The 20904-nt window shown below is 44.5% G+C and overlaps 5 protein-coding genes across 5 annotated transcripts; 3 read left to right on the top strand and 2 right to left on the bottom strand.

The window, feature by feature from the left end:
* Positions 1 to 1863: 1863 nt before the first annotated feature.
* On the bottom strand, positions 1864 to 8871 carry PHALS_02907 (cellulose synthase 3; the record flags this gene model as incomplete). Its single annotated transcript, XM_024717371.1, has 4 exons — positions 1864 to 4897; positions 4957 to 5106; positions 5366 to 8656; positions 8729 to 8871. 4 exons carry the CDS (start codon positions 8869 to 8871, stop codon positions 1864 to 1866), a joined length of 6618 nt encoding a protein of 2205 aa, XP_024582876.1.
* A 1505-nt stretch (positions 8872 to 10376) lies between these two features.
* Positions 10377 to 11456, top strand: PHALS_02906 (uncharacterized protein; the record flags this gene model as incomplete). Its single annotated transcript, XM_024717370.1, has 1 exon — positions 10377 to 11456. One exon carries the CDS (start codon positions 10377 to 10379, stop codon positions 11454 to 11456), a length of 1080 nt encoding a protein of 359 aa, XP_024582875.1.
* A 1545-nt stretch (positions 11457 to 13001) lies between these two features.
* Positions 13002 to 14075, top strand: PHALS_02905 (choline ethanolamine kinase; the record flags this gene model as incomplete). Its single annotated transcript, XM_024717369.1, has 1 exon — positions 13002 to 14075. The coding sequence occupies one exon, from the start codon at positions 13002 to 13004 to the stop codon at positions 14073 to 14075; it is 1074 nt and encodes a 357-aa protein (XP_024582874.1).
* A 133-nt stretch (positions 14076 to 14208) lies between these two features.
* PHALS_02904 (Acyl-CoA-binding protein) lies at positions 14209 to 17914 on the top strand (the record flags this gene model as incomplete). The annotated part of the gene is made up of 2 exons (XM_024717367.1): positions 14209 to 17553; positions 17615 to 17914. 2 exons carry the CDS (start codon positions 14209 to 14211, stop codon positions 17912 to 17914), a joined length of 3645 nt encoding a protein of 1214 aa, XP_024582873.1.
* A 364-nt stretch (positions 17915 to 18278) lies between these two features.
* Positions 18279 to 19472, bottom strand: PHALS_02903 (mutatorlike transposase; the record flags this gene model as incomplete). The annotated part of the gene is made up of 1 exon (XM_024717366.1): positions 18279 to 19472. One exon carries the CDS (start codon positions 19470 to 19472, stop codon positions 18279 to 18281), a length of 1194 nt encoding a protein of 397 aa, XP_024582872.1.
* Positions 19473 to 20904: the final 1432 nt, after the last annotated feature.

The raw sequence follows: 20904 nt of genomic DNA, 5'->3' as shown, positions 1-20904 counted from the left end.
CTTGATCCTAAACCCTCGTGTGGAATACGGCTTCTGCTCGGCGGATCCCGCTACTGATACGAAAGACACGATCACTTGATCGTTAGGCGTCTACGAAATCGGGCTCCCGACCAATATACAAGCTGAGCTTGATCAGCGGAAAGCTCTCCGAGCTCGCCTTTTGATACCCCATGAAATCCCAAAGGATCGGTACTGTGCTCAACTTTGGGCTCAAAGTGGAGGCGCTCCTGCACCCGCAATGCGGGCTATTCCTGCGGTGATCGACCCTGGCGAAACCGCTGCAGATAATGAAGAGCTCTATGAGCGATGGACGAAGCGGCACCGGAACTTTCCTTGCTGTGTCACTTACAGCGGAACAACAATGAAGTGGACATGCGCGTAGAACGCCATCGTCGATTCGAGTTTGCCAAACTCAAGACGCAACGCCGTCTTCCTACGAATAGTCGCCCTGCGACACATGGAATCATCCATCACGCTCCCGCGAGTTCTATGGTTTCTCAGACGGGTGATTTTACGGCCACAGCAGCTCAAGGAAATAGCATAGGCTCAGCTCATGGCCCTTCGGCTTCCCGGGCAAATGCCGAGAAGCGCGGGGCGTACGACGACGCATCCACGATGTCTAGGCAGTCTTGCCGAAGTGGCACCTCAAACTCTCACGAGTTCTCGGAGTTTGGGTATACCCGCCACTCACAAAATATTGGGTTTGACCTGTCGACGTCGTCGACCCAAAAGATGTTTCACATTATAGTGGACGCCACCGTTCACGTCGTAAAGAGTCGAGGGGGGCAATGACGACTTGTTCGATCGCCTCTGGACACTCGCGATGATCGTCGAGTTCTGGTGTATATTATTGTTGTTATTGGGGCTCCAAATAGTATTATGCTCAGGTCACATGCCGCTGTGCGGAAGGCCTCGAGAGCCAGGAGCACTTTGTGCACAAAGATGCGCACCCATCTGGTGTTCTATATTGGCTTGCCCAAGCCGTACCATGATCCGACGCACGAGAACGCCGAATCGTTGTCGCCGGGGCGGCGTTCAAAGGCGTTCGGCCACAGAATCTGAACCAGCAACTGGTTCTGAGCACGGAGTGCAACAACTTCCGTTTCCAACGGCGCAAGGCGCTCCACCGTCGCACGAAGTGACGTATTCACCTGCTGACGGCAAGGAGCCGCTCCGACAGAGTACGATAATTTTCAACACGAGGCAGTCGGACCTGCTCCACAGAGAGCCCCCTTCCATACACTCCTTCACAAACGTCCCCTTGTGGCATTTGTGTTATTTTTCGTAGGACAAGATAATTATCAAGAAAATATCCTTTGCAAAATTTTCCAACTTACTTAGTAATCTGAGCCTGTCGCAAACGGAAGCATTGATGACCAAGAGCTTTACGACTTGAGTCTCTCATACCACCGCATGAGTGTGGACTTTGAAAATAGGCGTATCTACATAATTTTTCCTCATTCGACATTCGTATGCAGAACATTGGGAAACTTAAATCCCATTCTTCGTCGAAGAAACAGAATATTATTATATTGTTTTGAATCAATATGATTTCTCTGGAAACTGTGTCAAGACATTGCTGACAGAATATCATCAATTAATTCACAGTTGTTGAATTGGTAAATAATAAGAGCATGTAGAAAGATGATCAAAGATTGTAAAAGAATTGTATCTACAATGCAAAGATGCAGGTCTTATCGAACGTCAAAGTGTATGCATGTTGAAGCGATGGTTATCATCGGGCAATTCAAATGCTCTTACGAATTGGGTGCTACAATTTCAATATGATGTGAGCAATTACGAAAATTTAACTCTGTTTTAAAATCGGATGACCATGACAGTGATCCTAAAGAATCTTCAAACTCATTCAAGATTTAAGCGATACGAAACGTCATTGCAGCATTCGCGGTGAGTAGTGCATGGCTGTGGATTTTGTGATAGAAAGCGAAGCTTTTCAAGTTCTGATACATTTTTCTGCAAAAAGATCGGACACTGAATGCAAGTTGTAGATCCTTTCGAGGAGTAAGTTCCAGGAATGCACGGATTTGTCCGATAATCTATTGTAGCGTACGGACAAAAGAAACCAGCAGGACACCACCCACAGCATATTGGTGAACTTAATCCTTCGAGATTACCAAACGTTCCTTCTGGACAACGAATGCGAATACCTTGACGACAGTAAAAACCTTTGGGACAAATTTTCACATCATCTTGCGTTGCATTGCGTCCATCGTCCGATATTCCACTAGTTGAAATACTATACTGACCACTTTCGACAACCTTTGGTTCATTTCCAGTCCCTTCAGGGCAGTAAGTGAAGCTATTGCCACACTCGTTTTGTGTCTTCGATGTACTCGGTAGTCCAGGGAATGACGGGCAATAATATCCTGGAGAACATTTACCAGAGCATGCTGCAGTGCTAAGACCACTCGTTGCTCCATATGTCCCAGCAGGACATTGATATTTAATGCCATGCATACAAAAGTATCCAGGTTCACAAGGTCTTTGAATAAATCGTGTCGAATTGGTGATACCGATAGAATAGTACCCTGGGAATACAAGCTGCGGCTTTGATGACCCCGTTCGACAGATGTATTCATCACTACCACACTTTAATTGCATTGGAGACGTACTTCCTTCAAGACAATAATATCCTCGTGCACACAATCCTGAACACAAAGGTGACGTCTCTGCTGTCTTGTCGCCATAGCGTCCAGCTGGACACAAGTATGATTTGCTATCGATGCAAAACGATCCTGGCTTACACTCTTGCTGTCCTTCAGAATTAGTGACTGTTGAGCGTGTGACGGAGTAGTGACCTGGCCAAACAGGTGTAGGAATAGCACTACCCCTTGGACAAAAGACATTAACATCCCCACAAGCATGCGCGGTGCTGTTCCAGCTTCCAAGTGGGCAGTAATATCCAGGCGAACAAATGCCGGAGCACGTCGGACGCGTTTCAAGCAGTCCGTCGCCATAAAAACCAGCAGGGCATGGAGTTCGCACGCCGTCTTTGCAAAAATATCCTCGTTCACATGGAAATTGTTCAGAACGAGTGTATATTGAATTAATCTCGTCGTTTCCATCCGCAAGAGTAGTGAGAAGCGCTTTGGGTACAAGTTCGCACGTGAGCATTGTCTTGTCAAAGTACAGTGCAAAGTTTGAGACATCAAATTGTTGTCCACCAGCTCGTCTGAAACACAAACATGTTCGACGGTCATCTGAACTCACAGTCGTATACTCCGGACATGATGTGCAAAGGCTGACATCATCTCCCGTTTGTGTCTTAAACGTTCCTTCTGGACATGGTACACAGCGGGCTACTGGATAAGAATAGTCTCCATAATCAACAACAAGTGGACTTCGACCAGTCACAACATCCAGAAAAGCATTGACGCTAGTTGTATAGTCTCGATACAAACCAGGTTCACAACCAGGAGCTTGTGTTTTATTAGGAATGATCGCACGGATGTCAATGGAAGTGTAAAACCCTGCAAGTACTTGCCAAGGGCTCTTCGAAGCAACAGGACAATACACAGATGCTGATCCGCATTCATGTTGAAATCGCGACGTGCTTCCTAAAGGGCAATAGTATCCAGCAGCACACGAACCCGAGCAAGTTTGACGTATCTCCATCTGTTCCGAGCCAAAGGTTCCCGCTGGACACGGATAGCACATTCCTCGCCATGCAAACTCACCTGGTTTTGCCTTTCGTTGTGCATACCATCTACCACTTTCCTCAGAGATAGCACAATATCCTTTCATCGTTATGCTTGGTAACGCTGAAGCTGGTGGACAGAATGCTGTGCTCGTAGTGCATGCCACCGCTTCGGCCACGATGCTTTTTTCTGGACAATAATATCCAGCCGCACATTTGCCTGAGCATTCTGACGTTAAAAGTCCAAATTTGTCGCCAAACGTCCCAGCAGGACAAGCAAAACGCTCTCCATTGACGCAGTAGTGACCTGGTTCACATCGACGCTCAGTGATGCGAGTGACTCGATTAATGGCAGCTTCTGAATCTCTTGCTAATGAGTTCAAATGTGATCTACCAATCGTGTAAGAACCTCGAGATACTAACGTTGGAGTTGTCGAACCAGGCGGACAAAAGACATCTACGTTTCCACACGGATGCTGTGTGGCATTTGTGCTACCTCGAGGGCAAAAATATCCTGCCTCACACAGTCCTGAACATGCAGAAGTTGTCAATCCAGTGACATTTCCAAACGTTCCACCTGGACAAAGTTTTGAAACACCTGGAGCTTCTACTGGACTGCAGTACGAGCCTTTAGGACAAGCCACTTCTTCTGTCACTGTCTTTCGAACTACGTGGAAACCAAGATGAGGTGCTTGAGGCTTGGAACTACCTAATGGACAGAAAGTATCATGAGGACATGGCCACGTTGTAGCTGATGCTGTGCCTTCAGGGCAAGCGTAACCAGGTGGACAAAGATTTGAGCAACTTTCATCACTAAGACCTGGTGTATCTCCATAAGTCCCAGATCGGCACGGAATCGGTTGAATGCTGGCTGTAGGACAATAATGGCCTACTGGACATAGTCCTGTACATTTAGGTGATGAGAGTTTAGCAGTTGCTCCATACGTCCGTGAAGGACATTTTTGTGACTTTCCAGCGACACAAAAGGATCCAGGATTGCACGGATGAATGCTACGACGAGTTGACGGTGTACCACCAAGTGCATAGAAACCTTTAGGCACTGGAAGAGGGTGCGTCGAACTTAAAGGGCAATACACATCTGCAGCACCACATTTTATTGGTATTGCTGTTCCTAATGGGCAAAAGTAGCCTTCAGGACATGGAGCTGAGCACTCTTTCGTATGTAATGCTTCCACATCTCCATACACTCCAGCAGGACATGGCTTTTGTTCTCCACCACTGCACATAATATCAAAACATGCTTAGAGTAGAGTGGCATAGAATAAATTTAAGCTTACGTGCAGTAGGAACCCGGTGGACAGAGTTCCAAGTCTGGACACGATTGCGATTTCGTCGAACCTGGAACCGAATAATATCCTTCAACTGTGCACTCACGATGAGGTTGAAGAGCTAAAGCCCAAGCACTGAGATCTTTGGCTGCATATGCTCTGGATGATAGTAGAAGAATCAGCAAGAGTCTCATAAGATTCAAGACGAAAAGAATCGACAAACGGTGCCTGTGCAACCACTTCATCAAAAATAAACGCCAATTTAGGCAAAAACCATTAATGTATGAAAATGTTCAACTGCTTCGAAAGATCAAAGTCCAGCGTACACCTGAATCGCTACATAGGCTACACCTACTGCACTCTGCCTTACTTTCTTCAAAGCAAGACGCCTAGTGGCAATCTCGTCTTAATCTTTTACGTTGCAGGCGTGGCAGCATCACCACCACCACCGTCGGTACCTTGAGCCACTAGCAAGTTTCCTTCGTAGTAGACTTGCCATAGCTGCACAAACACGACAACGTAAACGACCAATAACGAGCCGAACACATTTGCGGTAAAGGTAGCAGCAGTGTGGTCCCATCCACAATATTCAGTGATACTCATCTTGACCATGGGGTAGAATTGGCTCATGACAAAAAAGCCAAAAAACATGGCAGATACGTAGTTCCAGGGATTTGTTGCATTTTCATACTCGAAGAATCGAATCAAGGCCACCACCTGACTGAAAAGTAGTGTGAAGAAAAACAAAACGTTGGGAATTTCCGTCCAGGACGTTTTCTGTCCTGCACCAGTATTAGCCCACGATTTGTCTTTGCCCGTCACACGCGCTTGTATAGCCTCAACGATAGCCATCATCGTGATAAATGAGAAGGAGAACCACGTCTGCTGAGCACGCCACACGTCATTGTTATCGACAGCACGATTGGCCAGCAGGTTGAGTACCCAACGACAGAAAGTCACAGGCAAGAAAGAATAGAGAAACTTTGTACCGCGTGCGTAGATGGGTGCATCACCTGTGCACAGGTAGTAGACGGCGATTGCCACGTAGCATAGAGCAGGGATCGAACCGAACGGATAAAGCACTGAATCGTAGAAGAACATCTTACGCGGAAAAGCTAGCGACGGCTTTGGGTCCGGAGCCGGCACGCGCGGTGGACGCCAGTCCGGGTCGACCTCACTCTCATTTTTCATAAGTAGAATTTGGACAGCACCCTTAGCCCAACGTTTCTTCTGGCCCATGGCTGCAGCCACAGTTTCGGGCACCGCACCTTCACACAGACGAATACGATCCTTAGCATCGCCTTCAAAGTCCTTTCGAAAGTAAACCGAGTCCCAGCCGGAAGTGTGAAGCACGTTACCAGTATACGCATCTTCCGTCTGCGTACCATAGCAAATGCCACCAATCGAGTCAAAGGCCTGTCGGCGGAAAACAGCGTTCGTGCCGGCAAAGGCAGCAGAGTCAAAACCATCACGACCACATTGCACGGCATCGAAGAAAATGGTATTCTTGTGTCCACACGGGTCACCCATGATGGTCAGCTGCGGCGTGTCTTCGAAATATTGTGGCGTCTGTACGTAGGACACTTGATTCCACGAAATGTCATCACTGTACTGGCGGCCTCCGCCATCCACGGCTTCGCCTTCCGAGAAGAAGAACGGAAGCACGGCAAGGAGAAACTTCGGGTGCGGCTTCATATCGTTATCAAGAATCAGCAGATACTTTCCGTCAGCTCCTTCATTAAACAGCGCGTTGTTGATGTTACCGGCCTTGGAGTGATGGGTCTCAGGTTTCATGCGACCAATGAAGGTCACACGCGGGATACCTCGATCACGGTAATCATAATCATCCGATAGTGAGCCGACAGCACAATCACGACGCTGAACACCTTTTCCTCCCTCTTTACGAAGCTCTCGGACAGAACTATGCTGACGTCGCCACGACTTTAGACTCTGATCGTCCTGTACAGGTCCAACAACGCGCTCGTGCATTAATCGGGCCAGATCGCCACGTAAGTCACCAGCAATCTCAATCACCTTCGTATTGACTGTCACTTTGAAATGATTATTAGCATCCCAAACTGACTTGGTGTAACCATCATCCAAAACAAAGATATGAAGCAGTTCAGGAGGATATTGCATGGCCAGACAATTTTTTAGTGTCTGCATAGAATCCGTCACTGGTTCCATGTAGTGACACAAGAAAATATCAACAGTCGGCCACTGTTCCTTTGGAATAGGCGGCTTAAAGTCATTCATGAAACGAGCTCCACGACGAATGGGGCGCCACATACTGAAGTTAAACAGCAAACCCAGGAAAAAATTGAGAAACTCGCTGAAAATCATCATAGCGTACATGACCCACGACATGAAGGGCACATCCTTAATACAATACCCTTCTCCAGATCCAGCATCAAAGTTGACAGTTGAACTGTAGCATCCTACAATTTCACTTGTCGGTAGTTCACTACATGGAAGCGTCGGACGTGCATGGTCACAGAAATACTGCTGAGGGTACATAGTTGTGAGATAATACAACCAGAAAATACCGGTAGCCGCCGTGCCGAAGTAAAAGACGTGAAACATGCCACTACCCGACATTTTGTACTTGCGGATGTTAGGTGTTTCCACCGGTTCCGCAGCGCGATTGGCAATAGAGTATGTGGACATGGCAAATGATCGAAATGATGGTTCATAGTAGTTGCGAACACCGGCTATTGAGTCATTATACTGACTCATTTTACCATCTGGACCTTGAACACCCGAGTCCATAAAGCGGATACTGCGACTGTTGTCCTTCATACTCACGCCACCTTCCTTGGCATGTTTCGGGTCAACAAATGATGTTGTACTCATGTACGTACGATGTGGCACTTGCTGCCAGCGGTCTGGCACTTGACTTTTATTGTTCATAGCCACAGATGGCATTTGAGCCTGTGAAATGCTCACATCAGGATTTGCGTCTTCCGAAGGCATCGCTTCACCACATTCTGTACAGAAAGCAGTGCCAGCTGGAACAGTGGCAAAGCAATTCTCACACACGAGACGTACACGTTCGGTCATTGTTTGAGCTGGTAGCGTTGCTCCAGTAGGAAGCTCTGGCAGCTGCTCTTCAACAGGTCCCAATTGAGCGTGGGCACCCACACGATTGTAGCACACAAGGCCCCAGCGCATGGCCAGCTGGTTAAGACCTCCAATCACCACAACGGCGGCCCAAATAAGAAACATAAGTGATTGCCCGCTCGCGTCAATGCCTCGTAGTGCAGCCTTGCCTCCATCTTGAAACGACGTGTAAGCCACAGTCGAAAGCACAGCTGTCGAGTCAATGAGACGAGAAACGCCGTCACCAGCCATCCATCCACCAGTTATGGCAGAAAAGATGATATACTTAAATCGATGATTCTCTAATTCCGTTGTTTTAGAAGATGAGCTACATACAAGCTCGAAAATAATCATAAAAGCAATGACAAATTCTTGACGAGCCAATTGATTATCCGCTGGAAACACGTTGATACCATTGTATGCGTCAATAAGCAGCAAGTAGCACGCGATGACGCCACCCGTGATCAAAATTAGTATGTACGGTCCAAAGAACGTCATGAATCCAACAATAAGAGCAATCACAAAGCCTGCGCCTCCTCCTGCTGCTAAAGCAACCCATTCATTTGTGTCCGATAATGAGACGATGGCAGTAAAAGCAACCACAAATCCCCTATCAAATATAAATAGACATGTTATAATTGTTAACGTTTAACAAAGAGAGTGATGGTGAGTGACAACTTACATGGCAAAGGCGGAAAGAAATTGCGTAGTCACAAAAAGTGAGCGAGCGCCAAGTGACAGCGACGACCATCCACCGCAGGATAGCGACAGACCGCCTAGGATACCCACGACGGAGGCGATAACACCCGCGCCAGTGAGCCCCATGGTGCTAGAAAGCCGCTACTACTTGCTCAAGTAGAAGTGTTTGTTTTCTAAAGTGTTTGATTCAAGTTCGTTCCGACGATAAGGTAAGGCGCCTAGTCAGTCGACTTCAAAAAGAGGAAGAGAGCTGGCGCGCTTTGGTCTGCTGTCGAGTGAACACAAAACCAGAAATGAGGTCTTGAGTTTGCTCGGTTTCTCCTTGGTCGGGGTTTTTCTATGTGAAGGCGCGGGCGTTTCCTCTGGCGTGCGACAGGAGCTATAAATTACGGTAATATATTGCGAGAATCCATAGCAGCTGGCGAGAGATGGGGGCGATATGTTCAAACTGGCTTCATGCAACTCAGGATCCAGAAGGTTTCTACTCGGTTACCGTTGTCATCGGGTATAAGTTATAAATAAATGTATTTATGTGTAACCTCCTTCTCTCTACACTCATACTTTGCGATCAGCTGCGCTTCAACTGAGACGAATCGCCTATCGGATTGTTCCGGTCAGTATTTGCACATGATAAATTTGAAATCATAGCGACAACACGAGCATTAGCGCAGCAAAAGATTTCGCAAAGCGCACGTACGTGGCGGTAATCGCCGAAATTGCAGGCGCGTCTGCGCACCGTCCACGTGCATACAGTAGATCAATTTAGTAATGAAAAGAATTCGCTCGATTAATCATTATAGGATATTTCATGTGCAATAAATGCTTAAACAAAACAGGTGCCCATGTGAGTCACGAGATTTCTAGCCACATCAAGACATATGACGAGTGCTATTCCAGCCCAGTTGGTAAGTGATTGGGCTCAGATATGCTGAAGGCTTATATAAAAAAAGCGCGACATCTCGTCGTCTATGCGAGACTTTGCCCACGAAGCACGACTGGCGTCCTGTTTGCTTGCGTAGTGGCGATGCCTAAACTTTTCATGAATATTTGTATGAGCACTAAGTCATTTCATCCTAAATTGATTTGAAAGAGTTTGTGTGCTAAGACTGAGAGCTAAATTCTGCAAAAAATTCGAAATCTTCTCGTCACGCTGATGGCAATAATCAAGTCAAATTTTGTGTAGATTATGGTTGAAAGAAAAAGACGATCCACATTTTGATCACCTCAAGTATCGATCAACCATACATCACTTACACAATACACGACCAAGATAAATTATGCATTATAAGCATTGTCGTGAAGTTGCAGCACCAGCATCAAGCAGTTCCTGCAATGCCAAATGGCGTGGCATGCGGTCGTGTCTGCTCAACGTCTTCAAGACACTTTAATTCGGTGGTTTCTGAAATTTTTATTGTGACAATGGGTGAATTTTTACTTGACCAGATGGTGCGCTGACTCCTTTTCGCCGTAATTTATCGGTAATTTACACATCTTCCGTTTTGCCTTCGCAACTCCTGTTCCCCTTTTTGGATTGCACCCCACTCTGTATTTTTCTCCTGGCGCAGTCGTAAAGCCACGACAGAACTCACCACCCTTTGAATCGGGCGGTCTATCCAGAGTCTTCAACACTCATGCTGTATACTCTTCGCTGCTTTGCGCTACTAGCGCCCTTTTGGCTGGTCTCACTTGTCCAAGCTAAGAATTACTTTAACCAGTCAGCTGGCTACGTGATTGAAATCGCTACGGACGATTGGAGCAATTACGAGTCTAATGGTGGCTGTGTCACATGTCCTTACACGTGTATCGCGCCAACTGAGAGTTACGATGGCACGAGGATCAATGCGAGTAACATGACAATGACAGCATCACTGCCTGCTATTTACACGCAGGTTCGAAGCAATGGTTGCTGTTATTCTTCGACTTCCACTGTTCAGCCCTCATGCTCAACAGAGGCATCACCTGCTAGTGCTGAGAATTGTGGATTTTTGTTTGGCCCTACGCTTGAATGGCGCATTAACAATGCGCTCAGGCCACTGACTGATTCGATGACGGCCATCCTCTTTGCTTCGACTGATTGTGAAACGTTCTGGGCGGTTGGAAAACAAGATATTCGCTATACCAGTAACACAAGAAGCATTAAGGGGTCCAAGATGATACAACACGGTTGCTACGGTGATCCTCGAGGCACACCAATGGTTCTAAGCGGGTGTCTGACGAGTCAATTAGCCTTCTCTAAGACAAAGTCATACACGTGGAAGAATCTGGCAGAAAAGTGCGAGGGTCTTGCTGGTCGATGCGTCATTACGAACGCTGTTTGGGAACAACACCTCGAATGCTGCACATCGCGTACGGGCTTGGCTTCAGACTGGGACACGACATATGAAACGTATACAAAGACCCCTACAAAGACGACCAAACTAAGTGGTCCAGCTATCACGGCCATTGTCATTGGTGGTGTTGCTCTTCTTATGTGCCTCATTCATTTTGGTGCTAAGGTGCGTGAACGTGCTCGACAGACGGCACTCATGCGTGAACAGGAGGCTACGGATGATTACGAGGAAATTATGACGCCTCTTACTGCTGGCGATAAACAGCCTGTGGCATTGCAACGCCCTATCGGTCCCGCAAGTCTTGACGTGTCATTGCATGAAGGCGATCAGATTTACCGAAAGAAAGAGGATGAACTACTTTTTGAAGGCGACATGTATTAGTTTTTTCCTAATCATTTGCACACGTATTTGTATGCTTAAAATTCGTTCCTATTTTTTTGATGGAATGTGTGAATGTCGCACTTTTAGAGAGGAGCGATCTTATTGACAGAAGGTAATTAAACTTAGTCTTTCTTCTGATAGTTTTCATTGAGAATATTGCTACATATTATCGTTGTGACTGTTTTCATGCTGAAAGCGTATAGAACGTAAGAAATAATATCAAGGCAATCTTTGCGCCAATAAGAAAGAAGGCTGTTGACGTAACGATCTAGAATTTTCTCTTTTACGGTATCATGACGATACGACAATATTGTCTGATGTAAAACAATCTTTCATAAACATCTCTCCAATGGTAGAGTCCGAATTCTTCTTCAATGTTGCCTAATAAAGCCTGACCTTAAAGACAAAAAGCTCCTGAAAGTAACATAGTGATCCAGTTGCTCGTATGCGGCGCTTACGTGGCTGCCATCTGGCTGTTTTTCACCATGTTCCTTAGCTCACTTCACTTTAGCTCTGCAGATAATCAAAGTAAATCATCAAAAGTTTGTGCCAACGAATGGTCAATTCTGTCCACATTGATCAAGTCGTCGGGCGCTGCCCTAACCTGTTGCACACATCATTCGCGATTGCAATCCGCGAGGTATGAGTCTCCGCCTTGCACACAACGATGTCAGAGAAAAAACTATTTTCTGCGATAGAAAAGAACCAGTGATCGGTCTGCAAGTGCTGCTCGATCACCGCTTTAGTTGCCACCATTATGGCCAGCGACACATTTCTTCTTTCTGAACGTACGAATGTTTCCATCGTCATGGCAAATCATTCCATAAAAAAGAATTTAGAAAGCTAAGAATAGGACCTAATAAATTGACACTACTTCAACTAGCGAATATTTTGCTATGAAAAACATTGATGACTAACTGAAGCTAATGGAAAGGAATTCCAGGCTCGAGCCTATACCAGAAGTAGTGTAGCATTGGCGTCATATGACTGAATATACATCATACGGGATTATTACCAAAAAAAACTTTACGTCAGTCATGGTGAGATACTGAGTAGTTGTGTGTTCGAACGTCTTGGCGTTTCTCAACGAGTACGTGGTTTTGTTGTATCGGTGCTCTATGTTTGTGAGCAAAACAGAAAGGAAACGGAGGTGTCTCAGTCTTCACTATTTTGCTGCACTTTCCGTTAAAGGTTTGTTGATTGGGATAGAGCATTGTGGTCTTGTCTGCACGCAAGCTGATGTACCTACAAAAAAACTACTTTGCCCTCAATTGTGATAATTCATTTACAAAGTGCTTAGGTAAAAATTGAATGTATTACTTCCACGTATGTTAGATAGCATAAGCTCCGCCCCGCTTGTTCAAATTGTCCTCAGTGAAGTTTACCGATCAAATCTTAAATAATAGGTGGAAAAGTGTCAAATCGTGCACTGAAATTCTCTCAAGGTGATTGGTCACTAACGTCGTTCCAGTAATAATGTTCATTTCTCACCACTTTCTTCGTCGAGTCGTCAGAACTCCTTTTCACGTAAACAAAACACACTACATGACATTAAATCACGACAATAGTGCCGTAGTCGTAGCCCCTTACTTAGCGGCAGTAGCTGCATTGGGTAAAGCAAAGCTAAATCTTCACTCATCAATCGTCTCGACACTTACTAAATGTATACCAAGTTGGCGCGACGTCGAGTCTGATTCGGTGGATGTCGAACATTTAGGCGGTGCGATGACAAACCTCATCTTTGCGGTACATAAGCCCGAAGGACAACACTGTGATGTCCTTGTTCGAGTATACGGTGAAGGTACCGAGTCATTTTTTTCTAGAAAAGATGAGACTCGGCTATTTCAACTTTTAAGCGATCAGAAAATCGGGGTGGAGCTACTTGGTGAATTCAATAATGGAAGAGCAGAGAAGCTTATACATGGCACCACGTACACAAGCAAACGTATGCGACAACCAGATGAATCTCGTATCATTGCAAAACAATTGCGTGTCTTTCATGAGCTTGACATCGATATTGACCGAATCCCCACGTATATAACGAGCATTCAAAAGTTGCTACAGGTTGCGCGCGTTAAGTGTACGACCGAGATTTTTAACGACATTGTAGACTTTGAGCAGCTTGAAAAGGATATTGACGAATTGAAGGAAATATTGGATCAAGTCCCATCTCCTATTGTACTTAGTCACAATGATCTGCAATACGGTAACATTATGAAGAATGACGCTGGTGATGCTGTGCTGATTGATTTTGAATATACGAGCTATAATCCGAGAGGTTATGATCTGGGTAACCATTTCTGTGAATGGGCGTATGATTATCATAAGACAGTGAATGCACATCTGGGTGACTTTAGTAAGTATCCAACCCAGGAACAACAGCGATCTTTTTGCCGTGCGTATCTTGCGGGGAAGGACGGAAATGAAGATGATGTGAGTGATGAAGAGATTGAGAGGTTACGACATGAAGCAAATACGTTTTCGCTAGCATCGCACTTGTTTTGGGCCATTTGGGGTTACATTCAAGCGTCACAATCAACAATTGATTTCGACTTTTTGGGTTATGGCAAATGTCGCTATAATGCATTTAAGTCCCGCGTGACACTCAAGAGTACTTAGAATTTTAACGAGAATTTTGAAAGTAGATAGCATTTCCTGATCCAGATTTAGTTTTCTTGACCTAGTTACAACATTAAGCGGTTATAGTGTCTCTTAATGTGTTGACAATGTTTTCAATTCATGTCTGAATGCAATGGATGACCTGACAACGTTCTTAAACAGTGTCGAGTCGAGTGCACGAAAGATTCTTAAAGAACAGAATAAAAAGCAGCAACAACAAGCTATAAGAGATCGTGTAGCACTAATTAAAGGGTCAACGAAAGCTGCTAAGCCGAATCAATCAAGTAATCGACCCACACGAGATGAGTTGCGAGTCACGTATGCATCAGGTGGCACTCTCATTTTCTCGGCTCCAGAATCGCCAACATTAAGCAATCAGCGCTCGCCGAATCTTTTTAATAATGAAGTAGATGACTTAAACTTACCAAAATTGCCGCCACCACGCTCTCCAATTGCTTCGATTCCACCTGGAAGCATCTATAAGCCATTGAATTTACCAGCGATTAATCGAAGTAGTAAACCGTCAAGCAAATTGCATCTCAAATGCTCATCGACGCTCAAGTTGCTCGAGTCTCCATTGTATAAATCTCTTACGGCACTTCGAGCAGATGCAGGAAGTGGAGGGACAAAATCACCTGGACAGAAGTTAAAGAAGACGCTGCAGACGGTGGATAATGTCGCTTTATTATTTCGAAAAATGGGACTACATGATTCAATTGGAGCAGCGTCTTCTGCTCATCGAGCAGATCATGCAGTCGACAAGCGAATGTGCAACGCTTGTTGGGCCACACCTGACAAAGTCACGGGCTGTGAAGTTCACTCGCGAGTGTATCCGACTGGCAAAGGTGGAAAACAAATTGATGGGGAAGCTGTTGCATTAATGACAAGTCTGGAACTTCAAGGACCGACGAGTTGGCTGTCGGATGATTTATATATCATGTATCGTAGTGAAACAAATCGTGAGAAGGCATGGTTTGCGTATTTATCACTTCAGAAGTCCCAGGAAGAGATGAAGATGCAAGAAGTCGTTGACACAAAGAAAGTTAGTCTTGCTGTGATTCCTAAAGTGTCACGACATCCAATTTGTGAGCTATTTGAAAAGCTACAATGTCTTGAAAACATGAATGTTCAAACTGAGACTTACAAGCGCAATTTGACGAAAACATTCATCTTTGACGTTAATCATATCTGGCTGACCAATCTTGATCACTTTAACAATCGTCTTGTAAAGCATGATGAAGACAGCAAATATCTTGATTCTGAAAGACATTCGCTCAGTGATCGTCGAGACTATCAAGCAATACGAGAAGGATACTCGCAAGTTCAATCGATTTCAGCTGAAAGAGCTTTAAAGCATGTTGTGTCCATCAAAGGCAGAGTGTTGAATCATCAAACCGATATGATGTTGCATTCTGAATTCACCGATCAGCAAAATCCACCTAGAAAAAAAACTTGTTTTTATCCACTGAGTTTGTTATGTTGCGGCGAATGGGACCCAGAAAGTCAACCGAATGCTTTAGATCAAGTACCTGGAGTGGCTCTTGTGGGAAAAGAACCTGTTTTGTGGTGGCGGTACGATCCGGATAATCAAGGCTTTGAAGTAGGAGACTCACCGCCAGAGTACACCAAGACTGTGGGTCTTTTCAAACGAGATAACAAACTATCATCGTCCAACTCTATCGTTGTCAGGCTTGTACTTGCATTAGACACTCCAATCTTAGCGCCGAAATGTTTTGTATGGCATGTGGACTCCGAGATGCCACCTATGGAGCCTGAGAATGTGATTGATAACGGCATCATTCGGATCGTTCCGGTCACTTCACCCTGTCCTAAAACCTTGCTCAGTTCACCTTTAGACTCAATTTTAGACGGATTACTTCCTAGTACTATCACACTCTTTAACAACAAAGCACAAGAAGAAGATCATTGGCTACAGCTGACAGATATTGTAGGACATCGTCGTGGCTGGACCGAGTTTTCAGCTCGACATTCTTTTCGGCAGTGGCTTTTACTGACCGATGAAAGCACGTTAACTCCACAATACGATGTTGATATGCAACACTGCAGCATCACTATCGCCCACCCGAACGTTCCTGGTGTTTGTGGTCGACATTGTTGGCATGCAATCGATCCTATTGTGAACTTTCTGTCCCGACGTCGTATTGAGAATGATTTTTTATACATACTTCAGAACCACAAGACGAGTGGATCAAATGAAGCATATTGCTTTACTGTAATCATGAATCACGAGGTGATGGTCGATGTGATTGGTGCTCCGCTTTCGACTTATTTGGCTATCGATGCAAACCGAGAAGCTCGTGTAGCTTACGAAGCGAAACTATGCGAGATTGAGCGAAAGCTGGCAATAGGTCGACAGGCTTTGGAAAAAAAACGACAAGAACAAAGAAGAATAGAGCAGGAACTCGAGTCCACTGCAGTTCGGGCTGATATTCGGAGCAAAGGGGGTTTGAATGATGCAGTGGAAGAAGCTGTAGCTTTGGAATGGACTCAGAGACTAAATGGATCGATTGTAATCGAGCAGCATGGACATTGGGAAATGCGAGAGATCATGGTGGATGGTGGTGGCGTGGTGTTTTTTCATTCGCTCAATGAAAGTTTACCTGTAACCAGACGATTTCTTTGGGAACGACCGCAGGACTGGGAGGCTAACAAAGAATACGATGAAATGATTAAAAGCATCGAGACTACTGAAGATTCGGAGCTTGAAACTTTAAAATCTGCTACAGGGACTACGATCGAAACGGGAAAACAAGTCAATGTGGAAGCTCAGGATAGATTGGTGCATTCGTTGTTAGAGGATGAACACTTTCTACAGCAATTAAAGATTAAGTTAGGCTTGGAATCTCAAGCATTAGACGCAGCGCGTTTCGAACGACACAGTTGTAATGTTCAAGACGATGACCACGAGACTGCCGGCAATTTTAATATCGAGCTGAACGAACGAACAGAAGATGGTATGAAGTCTTCATTTTTATCAAAAGAAATGGCCAAGCTACAATTTGAACATGGATTAGAGTCATCTCAGCTCGTTAAAAATCGTGCAGAAGGCTGGAAACGTCTCAAAACGTCACGATTGCCCCCGAATTTTGCTCGAAGTGTCTATCGAACGCACACAGAAGGTCCTCGCTCAAGTTTTATAAATCAAACTAATCATGCCACTCCTGTTGGAATGCTTGATCCTGCCGACTGTTCTGTTCATGACATGCCTGACTTTATTCCTGAGTTGCGTTCCCTTTTCGTATCAAACCCGTCTGAAGATTTAAATGAAAAGAAATTACGTTCTTTGCGTGCTCAAAAGACACCGGGAACACCAAATTCTCGTGTTCGACGTGGAGCAATATCTGGTTTTGAGCTAGAAGATGACTCTTTGGAGCTCGAATTAAGTCGACAAAACGATACGAAGGAACAGCGAGAGGCTCGTGCTGTGCTTTGTGCTCGTAACCACAATCTCGAAGGCGTACGATTGCTTTTAAACTGCTGTATTGAAAATTCGCTTATCTCGTTTATGTCTTTTGCAGCTTGAATTGATACTAGATCAAGGAGTGGACGTCAATACCCGCGATTATCATGGAAATACGCTTTTTATTCTTGCTTGTCAACAGGGTGACAAACGATTAGCCAAATTTTTACTGCGTCGTCGAGCCGACATGAATTTGCAAAATTTGAATGGCAACACTGCGATGCATTATTTGTACGCATATAAACACAATAGTCTTGCCGAATATCTCAAGAAGAAAGGAGCGAAAGATACGACCCAGAATGCTGCAGGCCTTACATGCTATGAAGGTCTCAGCCAGGACGATGTAGATGGTATCTAATTTCGGTAGTGTGGAAGTTAAAAAGAGGAAATTTCCGGGCTGAATGTCAATCCCAGTTTTGAACGACAACCTGTAGTCACTTGCTTTACAATACGACACGTTGGTCATAGCGTCAGCTTGCTCAAGTCAAGCATTTTAGTATAGATCGATATATTACTGCAACCTTAAGATCACTGGATGCTTATAATCTGAGCGAAAAGTAGAGACTCAAACAACCACATTTCATACAATTATTTGATGATCCTATTTCTTACATCCCTACTCATCATGTTGGGCCTCTCGCCAACGAAATCAAGACATCGACATTGTGTTTGCTGTATCCAGTCTTGCTACAAGTCAAGCAACGCTGCTTTGAGCTTGTATCTTAACCAAGCTGCAACAATTTGTTCTCACCCTTTAAAAGTGCATTGGCAACTGCAGGGGTCATGATCGTTTCACCACTGGAGGCAAGTGGTTTCTTTTTAGGTCGTCCACGCTTACGTGCCATGATTGGAGCTTTCACTGCACGATTTTCTTCCAATTCCGAGTCAAGCAACAACTCAATACTTCCAGTGCGTTGGCTATCATACTGCTTCACAAAAGTGCTACTTTTATAGCATATATCCACATACTCCGCTACGTCTTTCGAGCGCTTACAGAAATTAAGTCCTGCAAGAAAGTGACGACATGGCACTCCCATTTGGAACAAATAGGTGCAGGAACATACGCGTTGATTAAGATCTACACGATAACGTCGAGGCGGAAATGAACGAGATTCGGTAACAAACATGACACTATCGTCGGACGGCTGTACGACCTGGAACTTTGCACCTTCTTGTTGTTCAGCAAGCAGTTTTTCAGCATATTCAGTAAACAATTTACCATCCTTCGCCCATGTCTTAGCAAGCACACTTTGTTTGTAGCTCAGAGTCATAAATTTTTCCATGTAGTGTTGCATCAAGTCATAAGGAGCAAGAGACAACAACGACTTATGATCTTCGGCCGAGAATTGTGTAGAGTTCCAGCCGTACAATTTAATTTGTTGTGATATACAAAATAATGTCCACGTACACGGATCCATACTACGCAAGTAATTTTCAGCTGTCGGACAAGTCAATCCAATCATACTTAAACATGAGCTGAACTCCGCTTCACTGTCTGCGGCTTGAGCTCGTCGTACCAAATCCTCCACTTGCTCTGTTGGCAAACTTTTGACCATGTCTTTTAAATTTGTTATTAAATGCTGTGTACACTGCCTCACAAGCAATCCAAGTCCTTCTATTGCAGCAAGAAGACACCTGGTTCGATCTGCAAGAAATACTGACCTGGAAAAATCCACTTGTGCTTGCTGACAATTCATTAAAAACCACCGCCAATTTGCTGCATCTGATTGAGGAGCAACAGCAACGCAGAGAGGAATGACTTCATTGTTGCCATCTTTTCCCAACAAGACAAACATTTGTCCACGATAATTTACACTTACAAGTGGGGCAGTATCCAATCCAAATACTGGCTGCAATCCATTTGAATGTTGATACAATGCTACAAATGGATGCGCTAGAAATGCTCTTTTAAACATCTCAGATGTCGGATCAGTTTCGAAAGCTACATGAGCTCCATGATTTTTACTTTTAAATCCCAACAATAAACTTTCGAGTCTTTGGAACCCTTTCGTCAATTGTCCTGCTGCAAGATGGAGAATCCGATCTCGTACTCGATACGCCTTCCTAGACGAGATTGTTTCTCCACTTGATTGTTGCAATCGTTCTTGTAACTCTTTAACACACGAAACACTAGAAGCAGCAGCAGAAATTGATGCTGCATCAGCATCAGCCAAGAGCACAGCAGCAGCTTGACGTACTGTAAGCTTCGATGCTCCTGCACAATCTGGAGTATGTTGTGCAATGAATGAACTCACAAAAAAGTGTGAGCTATGTGCACTTCGACTTTTAAGCAATTTAATGCGGAAAGGACACGGTGGTGTGCGGCTAGCACAAACGTATTCGTACTGAGCACCACCAGATTTTCGCTTATCAATAATCAAACGCTTGCTCTGTGCTTTGGCAAAGTCTTGGAAAAAGGCAGTAGCTGTAGGACGATCTAGAAATGTCAAACCTCTTCGTAATGTCAACTCGCGACCATCTGAAGTCTTGACTGTCACGCCTGGTGTGTCCGCTGATATCTTCACACTGCGCGGCATTGTTATAGCGTATGACGTGTATCTATGTTATATTGATACACAAGTTTACATAATTTTGAAAAACGAGTTGTCTGTCTTGTCTCAGTTATGTACATATTAGGTAGCGTTACATCATTAGACCAAAGTATCAAATTAAAGTTTGAGAATGAATAAGGTTATACATTTATTATCAATATACTTGCATTTTAAAAAAAAACAAAGATTTTTGATACAAAAGACGAAAACTCACCATGTGTTACTATTACATGGTGGATACAACGCAACCTACCATTTATGGGATTGTACGAACCTACAGTGTAGTAACACAGTGAGTTATCAAACCCTATTGCCTTAGGTCGTGACTCCATATTTTACCGCGTTTGATCATTTATTTATGTGAGCAAAATTGATTGACTTGTGGAATACTGAATTAGAGCTTATCACTATTCGAGCGAGAGTTATACGTCGCTGGATTACTTAATTATGTTCATTGTTTTACTGATGGCTTTGTATGTGGCATTCATACATTAAAGGTTAGTACTGTCGTACTTAAGTGAAACATTTGTGTGTTTGCTACTTTTCAGAAAAATGAAACAGACGACTTCGCGACGATCGCTATAGTTGAGCTGTTACCGTATAGTAATGTCGTCACTCAATCATTATGCACAAGTCTGTAAACGAAGTTTTCTACAGTCGATGAATTTGTCCCTAGAGTTCTCGCATCTCCTTTTCTCGCTCGTCGGCAAAGGCTCATGAATTTCTACCATTTTCAGATTCCTTGTGGCCCAAAACACCGAATTCGTACGTTCCAACTTCAGTCTACTATAAAACC

The sequence above is a fragment of the Plasmopara halstedii genome, assembly GCF_900000015.1.
Source record: "Plasmopara halstedii genome assembly, contig: Scaffold_2061, whole genome shotgun sequence".
Classification (NCBI taxonomy): Eukaryota; Oomycota; class Peronosporomycetes; order Peronosporales; family Peronosporaceae; genus Plasmopara; species Plasmopara halstedii.
This window is presented reverse-complemented; position numbering and strand designations above follow the sequence as displayed.